Here is a 9,105-nt window from a genome sequence, read left to right as displayed (position 1 = left end):
GGGGGGGGGGGGGGGGGGGGGGGGGTGAGGATGATGGAGCCAGATAAGTAGGGGAGAAATAAACAATCACGAAGTCTCAAAAAAAAAAAACCTTTAGAGATGTTAATTCTCTCAATCCCATTTCAACTGAAAGCATACTCTCAATATTTCCTTCCCCGGAGAGATCATTTAAGTCCTGGATGAGCTTACTCCTATCTTGATCATTTCGACCTGAAACATGGATGCCCAACATTATTTTTTATTTGTCAGGTACCGAGGAGTGGATAAACGTAAAGCATGATATCAAACAACAGGACCCAAGAGTTGAATCAACCTTCAGGCTCCTCCTTGGCCTTCTGTCCTGCAGAAATAACAACTTCGAATGGCAAAGGAGCTAAAGAAGACCAATACTCATGTTTTGAGATTGCTATATCCGCACATACGCCTGGAAATAAGCAAATCGGTGAAGAGAGATCCAAAAAAAAAAAGCAATACAAATGAAGAAGATAAATTCTTGGAGCATATACAAGTGATCCAGATGTAAAATTATTAAAAACCTTAGAAAATATTAATGAGAATGGGAAGGAAAAAAAAAAGGCCAAAGATATTCAAGTCAGCACACAAAATCTCTAAGGGGAAAGAGACAAGTAATCCACTTTCCCTACAAGCATACTAGAGAGATGATCAACGATCTATGATCAAGTTCAGAAGTACAAGGGAAGAAAACACCATATACAGAGTTTTACAAGTTCTCTTAAAAGAAAAAAAAAAAACACTATAGTGTGGAGGTTCGTTGTTTCCTATAAGCTACTCCAACTAAAAGCCATGAACTGTACAAGGTTATAAAATTAAGAATTAAACTTATCGAAAAAATTCTAGAATTTTTTCACTTCCAAAAGCCACCACAAAATAGCCTTCAAAACGTTACTCCCCAGAACTTTTGCGTTATCTTCTAAACTTACTCCATTTATGGATTCCACAATCCAATCCAATCCAATACAGTCCGAGTCAAGCACCAAATCCTTTCTCTTAATTTTTTATAAGAATTAAGAGATATGAAACAAAAACAACCTGAAGGGCAGGGGGAAAAGAAAATCCCCACCAAAAGAACTGATCACAAAAAAACCTTTCAGTCTTGAAGTATCATGGCTTTCTCTGAAATTTCAAAGATTTTCCAGAAGCAAAACGCCAATGCTTGATCACCCACCCAAACATCTGGCCGAAAAGAAGTCTAATTTTCATTCTCATAGATATCAGAGACAACCTTTCAAAAGTGCTTTTTGAGTTACCTATTTGCTTTATTTTGAGAACTTCTTAATATACAGAATTTTAATGTTCGACCATAAACCCAGCCAATAGGCAAAGAACTTAAGCTTTAAGAAAGCACATAACTCAAGTATGCTATGAGGCATTTATAAACTAGAAAATGTTTCTTACCATATTGAACAGCTAAGCCCCAATAGCGAGCAAGCCAACACCTCTTCAAAACAACCTCCTCCTGGAAAAAAGAAAACGGTAATATCAATGTGATTGAAAGAGAATTCTACAGCTCAACGTAGACATTGGTTCTGTAGCTCAACACTAACCATCTCTTCTTGTGTCAAAATCATTCTCTGTGTCATTACACGTAGAGCCTTTGCTTCAGACTCTGCTTCTCGGAGCTGTTCTGTAGCAGCTGATGACTCATCTTTTAAGTTCTGATAAAATAATTAGAATGTCATACATCTGAAACCAGGACACATATTGAAAATACTCAAGTAGTCATGTAAATAAGGATAGTGTTTTTTACCTCAATTTCTGAACGAAGAGCAGCAATTTCTTCATTTCTACTATCGTTGGTTGGTTTTGCAGCTTTGAGTGCAGCCTATACAAAGCATAACAGTCAGGATAAAAAAACACACAAAAACAAAAACCAAGGCCAATGATGAAAAAGAGGTGCTGGAAATGTAACCGATGTCAGCTTGGCCAGTTTGGAACTAGGATTAATAATGCGAAGGCCTCCAATATATAAATGATTTGATTCTTTAAAACCTATTCAACATACTTTATGCAGTTACGATCTCAACAAACCTCTCTTTGACGCAGGGCTGCTTCTTTCCTGCAAATAAATAATGTGAAACAATAAGACCTGCAAAATTTCATAGAGAAATGAAAAACCCAACAGGATGCAAACACACCTGCTCAATAACTTAGCTTCCAAGGATACACCCTCTCCAAGAGTAGCAACCTATGGAAATATTGATATGAAATAATGTCAGTAAATTGTTGAAGAAAGGGATATGAAAAGCTTGCAAAAAATGCGAAATTTACTTTAATTCATTGAACTAGCTAGCTACACAGAAGTTCAAAAAAAAAAAATCAAATGGCCGACAAACATCTCAAGATACATGCAGTCATGCATAATGCTCCATCTCTTGTTTTCCCAACCAGATATCGGACTGTATTTTATAATGGAATGAAAGATACTCTAATAACCATTAAATTACTTACAGCCATCTTTTCTCCATTTAAGTACAGTGACTTACTTATTTTTCACTTTTCAATCAACCTACAATACCTGCTTCTCAAGCATTCTAGCTCTAGCCTCCACTTCTTCCCGTTTATCTTCTGCTAGTCGAAGCTGTCCAACAAATTCAAGCATAAATATCAGTTGAACATGATATTGGGGGAACTGATATTCATATTCGTAAACTTTCTTAGACTGGTAAGCAGACCTTTTCGAGTAAATTCTCATTCTCTTCTTGAAGCATATCAAGCTGCAAGAAGACCAAAGTCAGATTCACACTAGACTCAAGAATTATGGAGTCATTTCATAGAACAGCAGACGTAATTAATACACTGAAGATATAGCTTCCTCCAATCCAATGGAGGGGCGATCTTTCTAGTACAAGAAGGAGAAATTGATTTCTACATTTACAATGTCATACCTCATCACGTAGTGCAGAAGCTTCCCGCTGATCTCCTGCATCTTTGGAGTTCACCTGTCCGATATCTGGTGTAAACCTGAAAAAAAAATGGAATTGAGTAAATGGGGAAATAAGAAAGCACATTGCCCCATTATTGACATGTATTTGAAAAAACCAAGGTCGCATATTATATAACCTTCTATCTGAATTCCTATTAGAAGGAGGTTCAATTGGAGGTATAGAGACTGGAGTTCTGAGTGATGATTTACTCGGTGGTACGATCTGTGTGGAACGCACGGACATCGATGATCTACCAGCTGATGTGGATCGAACTTGAGGAACATGCTCTACGAAATTCCGACCTAACTAATCAAAACACCAGAAATTCCAATCGTCTTCTCGTTAGATAGTGTACCACATGCTAATGCTAAAACAAATCAAACCGCGGGAAATGCTCCGCGCGGGATTGATCACAATCTCTACTGTATCCAAGACAAATGAACACATGCCATGCTGCAAGTGCACAGATCTTAAAAGGCATGATAAAAGAAAGTAGAGACTAGAAAAGCTAAATTCAACTACCAATCCACAATGAAACAGATAAAGTATCACAAGAATTGACGTCAACCAGTCACCTAATTAAAACATAAGAAGCAAGGATACCAAATTACCGCGGGGGACGGAGATCTGTTAATCCTGGGCCCCGAAATCGTATGAAACGAATTGGTATTGTTACTATTAACAACACTTTGATAAGACGAGTGAGTACGAGGAGGAGGTGGGGCAGCGAATCGAAAGTTGAGATCATCGTCTTCATCATCGTCCTCAGGGGTCTGCGCCATGACCTGAGCCAAACGTTCAGCAGCTTTCTTGGCAGCAACATTCTGAGCGCGCTTAATGGTGGAAGACGTACCCAATCGAGACTGAGGATGAGCCGGCGACATGGCAGGAGAGGACGATCCTGTGCTGCTCGAGCCGCCACTCCACTGCCTGGCGTAGACTGGACTAGCAGGTCTCCTCCGATCCATTTCCTTCAACAGAATTGCGCAAAGTGATCAAGCCGCAGTTCCAAGAATTAGCAGAAATTTTCTGGGCGCTGGATTTTCTCGAGGAAGAATCGGTGTTGACAAATAGGTCGTGCAAAGAAATACAGAACAACGTCGTTTGATTCAGAAGCACGATTTGGTGAACATGATGGCGTATAATTAACTAAAATATCGTAATTAAATTATTCACAGTATTATTCCATTTTATATATATAATTTCCAATTACGAAAATATCGAATCTCCCTAATTTCCAACTAATTTAAGTTTAACGCTGTCGCTTAATTAATCACTAAAGCAACTTGCTATCTAAATAAATTAAATCAAACTAAATAAATAAATAATTAAGGTTCCGTCTTAAAACCTTTTAATTTTTTGTTTTTTAAAAGTAATTGTTGATTAATATGTTTTATTATTTTTTTCTTTTTTTAGTGTTTTAAAAATAAAACCAATTTCTGAAAAACTAAAAAAAAAAAAAAAAAACTTCTGGGCCGACCCGCGAGACCCTGCTTTTGGGCTCGGCCTTTTCAGATTAAATGTAATTGGGCCGAAAATACTGGATGGTCAGTGGCCCATAAAATCGAAGTAGATAAACGGTTTACTTTTTTGGATTTTTTTTTTTTTTTTTTATAAACATTTAAGAGTATTGTTATGATTCTATTTTAAAAATTTTGGATATTTTTAAATTAATGAAACTTTTAAAATTTCAAAATAAATTATTTACATTTACATTCATCACAATAATAATATTTTTAAGAGTTTAAAATTATTTTTAAAACAAAATACAAAATTTAGCGTATGAAATTGATTCGAGCCCTGTCAAACTCAGCCAGCACAGGCACAGGGACAAGCACAAGTTACAATCTTGTTCAGTTTCAACACAAACTTTCGTCAAAACCCCAACTCGAGAACAAGAACAAACTTACCCAAAAAGAAAAAAGTCACACATGTTCAGCTCGTACTGAATAAGTGTAACAGTTACTGCTACAATTATTATTCTATAAAGTATTAAAGGGCTTTCCTTTTCGCGGAGACGACTTTACCATAGGGCGAGTGTCTAAAGTCTTTGTTATGAGTCGGTGCTCAGTATTCATGATACTAGAGTGGGTTTCCTCATATTAAGGTGGCAAAGTAATCGAAAACTCGCAGACCGCTTGCAAAAATGAATGGATTAGGCTACAAAACAAAAGAATGGACATTGATCAGACGAAAATGAGCACTGCCTGGATTCGCTAGGTGGGTGTCAAGTTGTAATGTATCTCAATGAGAAGACAAGGTACAGTCATTATGAGCTTGATTAGATGAACACGACTCTCCACAATGGTATGATATTTTCTACTTTGAACATAAGCTCTCATGGTTTTGTTTTGAGCTTAGTATTCCTTAATTATAAACTCAAAATCATTTTCTAAATTAGTCGATGTGGGACTTTCATCCAACAGAGGGAACAGTGCTCCACTGTTGAGCGATAGACGTCCATATGTAATTAAGAGGTGGTTTAATTTTTGTTGATGTGCCGTATGTGACAAAATCATTTAATCTCGAGTTGGTGAAAGAAGATGAGAAGCTTGATTTGATTACTCTGGAACATTATGAGGAGGAGGAGTAGTACATAATCGCCAGAAACCGACCTGGAAGACCACGTACAGGTCTCAATTATTTCAGTGCCACACCAATCACGCGTCCATATGGACTACTCAAATAAATCTTCCTTTTCTTTTTATGTTTTGAGTCTTTTATGGTATGTGGTCAATGTGAGCACTTAATTGTAGCTCAAACTTCTAGGCCTTCGCATGCAACCGACTGACCGCATTAAACGTTGATGCTATATTTGTACGGGCTTTTTCTTACCCTGTGACTGTTGAAGATTGTTGTGAGGGAGGAGTTACACATTTAAGATGCTCGTGAGTTTTAAGTAAGGAATACACTATTGTGGAAAGTCGTGATTCCTAACATGGTATTAGAGTCGTGGTCTTAACTTAGTCATGTCAATAGAACTCTCAAATCTCGAATAAAAAAGTCATGAGTCTCGAAGGTGTGGTCAAAAGTGACTAAACGTTGAACAGATGGTGTATTTTATTCAAGAGCTCTAGAGAAAAGAGTCGAGTTTCGATTAAAGGGAGGTTGTTCGAGAGCTCCATAGGTTTCATGGGAGGCTCTACGGTGTACTCTGTTCGAGGAGAGGATTGTTAGGAGAGAGGAGTCGAGGAGATGGTACATACAGCTTGATCACAAGGCCAAAAAGTAAAACACGAACACATGAGATTCAGAAACCATTGGACGTTTGGGAATTGGAAAACGTGAAGAAAATGAAAGAGGAGTGATAAAACCCAAGTTTTATTAAATGAGTTTGAAACCGAACACTGTGCATTTGGAGACTGTGATATGATCTATCGACTTTTTGGAGCATGTGTATCAAACTCATAAAACATGTCCACACAATGAGTATCAAGGGCACTTTACCTTATCATTAATTGATACCCATCTATAGCAAGGATCCGCGTCATGATACTCGTGTCAGATATCATCTGGCTTTAGAGTTCAATGGATTCAAGAACGAGGACTGCTAATTTTCTTAAACTTGAATTAAATACAACGTTGAATATTGAAGAACAATGCTTGTTACAGTTTGAAAGAGTTGGATGGTTTTGATCATAGGCTGCGTTAGAGAGTAAACTGGGCCGATGATGCCTAACAGTCCAACAAAGCTGCCGACAAAGCCCATTTCTAGATTCGATTTTGACCTATAATTCGTTTCCTTTCTTTAATTTTTTCTTGATTTATCCCTCATTTATCTCTCGATTTAAATTTGTTTGTTCATAGTTTATGGATCTTAAATGACAATGACATTGAATATGATTGACTGACGATCATCCCAAGATTTGGATTATTATTCAAAATTCAAATTTGGTATAGGAGGGTTCAAGCATTCTGAATCATCGGTGACATTATTATTTTTAAGAGTGAAAACTATCCTCACATACGAATACGGGTCAATCTAATATGATTTGTTATCACTGGTATATATCCATAGGAAAAATCTTGAGAGGTCAACCAATATAGAATTACTCTAAGTAAAATACGGCTAACTGTAGAGTTATAAGATCGAGTCATTGAAAAAGAATGTGCATATAATAATTTTCAATTCTTTAAAACATTTCTTAAGCACCTTATTCTCGGGATCATTCTCATTTGGATGTGGTTCCCGATTCATTCATGTATCTTCATTTACTTGAATATCACATTGACAATGTGTGAGATCTCACATCGATCGGAAAGAGAAAAAAACATTCCTCATAAGGGGTAGAAACATTTCCTTAATAGACGCATCTTAAAATCGTGAGGTTGACAGCAATGAGTAACAAGCCAAAACGGACAATACCTGTTAGCGGTGGGCTTGAGCTAAGGACGTCGGTTTTCCAAGGGGGTGGATTGTGAGATCCCACATCTCTTGAAAAGGAGAACAAAACATTCCTTATAACTGCGTGAAAACCTCTCTCTAAAAGACGCATTTTAAAATCGTGAGACTGACGGTGATACGTAACGGGCCAAAGTAGACAATATCTACTAGCGGTGTTCTTGAGCTGTTACAAATGGTATCAGAGACAAACACCAAGCGGTGTGTTTGGGCTCCCAAGGGGGGTGGATTGTGAGATCCCACATGGAGAGGAAAACGAAACATTTTCTTACAAGTGTGTGGAAATCTTTCTCTAACAGACCATTTTAAAATTGTGAGACTGACGGTGATACGTAACGGGCTAAAGTAGACAATATCTACTAGCGGTGGGCTTAAACTACTGTTACACAATAAACAAAAATAATAGCGTTAGTATAGTAGTATCGAGTAGGATCGAGAATGTTATAAAGAAAAGGAGTAAAAAGTGATTGGTGTTAGTTAATGGGTGTAACAAGTTAAGCCGATGGGTATCAATATTGAGCATTGGGTAGCATTGGGTATGGGTAGGTTATTAATTAATGGCCTATGTGTTTGCTTCTATAGACAGTTTGACAGAAGCGCTCTCCCTTGGGTGGTATCAACAACCGGCTGCCTTCCCCTCTCTGCCCCACTCTCCCTTCCCTTTCACTTCTTTTCTTCTTTCTTCACCCAAACCCTCTACACATCAACGTCTATGTTAGGAATCACGACTCTCCACAATAATATGATATTGTCTATTTTGAGCATAGCTCTCATGGCTTTACTTCGGGCTTCCCAAAAAGGCTTCATACCAATGGAGATAGTATTCCTCACTTATAAACTCATGATCTTCCACTGAATTAACCAAGGTGGAACTCACTCCCAATAATCTTCAACCATGTATGTTCCTTCCCTTCAAAATCCTTCCTTCAGCTATGAGTTTAGCTCTCAAAACTCCTTCAAAAAAAACCCCAATAATTGTTGACAGTGAACAAAAGAAAGAGTACACATGAATTGAAACTGATACGACAAGAAAGAAACAAACTTTTTCTGAAGAACAGTCCCATAAATATGTGTGTTTTTTAAAGCTATTGATTAGGGAAAACAAGCAGTCGACACGCAGGGAGTCTAATGTTTTCATCTTACAAATAGTTGTCACCAGCTCTCCATCTATATCCATCCCATTCATCAAATCAAAAACAAACCATTTTTCCCGGTAAAATTAGGAATCACGACTCTCTTCCTACAATGGTATAATATTGTCCACTTATAAATTTACATAGTTTTGCTCTGAACTTTCTAAAAGGTCTCGTACCTATGTAGATAGTATTCTTCACATATAAACCAATGATCTTCCCTCGAACAAAGTACACCATTTTTTTGACACTTAAGTCACTTTTGACTACACCTTTGAGGTCAGCAACTTTTTTACTTGAGAATTCTATTGACATGTTTAAATTAAGGGCATGATTCTGATATCACGTTAAGAATGACTGTTGTCAACAATAGTATGATATTGTCCCGTTTGAGTATAAACTTCATAACTCTGTTGTGGGTTTCTCTAAAAGATGTCGTACTAATAGAGATGTATTCTTTAGTTATAAACTCGGGATCATTCCCTAAATTACCGACTACCCGTCAATGGAATTGTGCATGGGAATGAGTTATCAAAGATTGGAGCATCTTCTCTCTCTCCTTGAGCTCTTTATATAAACCATGACCCGTCTGAGCATTTCTTGCACTCACTTTCAATAGCTTCCA

General features: G+C 37.3%; 1 protein-coding gene across 3 annotated transcripts in view; it reads right to left on the bottom strand.

The window, feature by feature from the left end:
* LOC111431521 (coiled-coil domain-containing protein SCD2-like) overlaps positions 1-4,089 on the bottom strand; it is a 7,893-nt gene extending 3,804 nt beyond the window's left edge. The window contains exons 1-12 of one of the 3 annotated variants that reach the window (XM_023068192.1): positions 3,557-4,089; positions 3,082-3,251; positions 2,907-2,982; positions 2,694-2,735; positions 2,537-2,599; positions 2,157-2,206; positions 2,050-2,077; positions 1,769-1,843; positions 1,566-1,676; positions 1,417-1,477; positions 314-424; positions 92-210 (exon numbers count right to left, since the gene is read on the bottom strand). In XM_023068192.1, coding sequence (XP_022923960.1) covers positions 92-210; positions 314-424; positions 1,417-1,477; positions 1,566-1,676; positions 1,769-1,843; positions 2,050-2,077; positions 2,157-2,206; positions 2,537-2,599; positions 2,694-2,735; positions 2,907-2,982; positions 3,082-3,251; positions 3,557-3,913 — 1,263 coding nt within the window. In that variant the 5' untranslated portion in view covers positions 3,914-4,089. The remainder of the gene's footprint in view (positions 1-91; positions 211-313; positions 425-1,416; positions 1,478-1,565; positions 1,677-1,768; positions 1,844-2,049; positions 2,078-2,156; positions 2,207-2,536; positions 2,600-2,693; positions 2,736-2,906; positions 2,983-3,081; positions 3,252-3,556) is intronic. The other 2 variants (XM_023068191.1, XM_023068193.1) reach the window with 2 other exon arrangements.
* Between the last annotated feature and the right edge of the window lie 5,016 nt (positions 4,090-9,105).

The sequence above is a fragment of the Cucurbita moschata genome, unplaced genomic scaffold, assembly GCF_002738365.1.
Source record: "Cucurbita moschata cultivar Rifu unplaced genomic scaffold, Cmos_1.0 Cmo_Scf00036, whole genome shotgun sequence".
NCBI classification, from domain to species: domain Eukaryota; kingdom Viridiplantae; phylum Streptophyta; class Magnoliopsida; order Cucurbitales; family Cucurbitaceae; genus Cucurbita; species Cucurbita moschata.
This window is presented reverse-complemented; position numbering and strand designations above follow the sequence as displayed.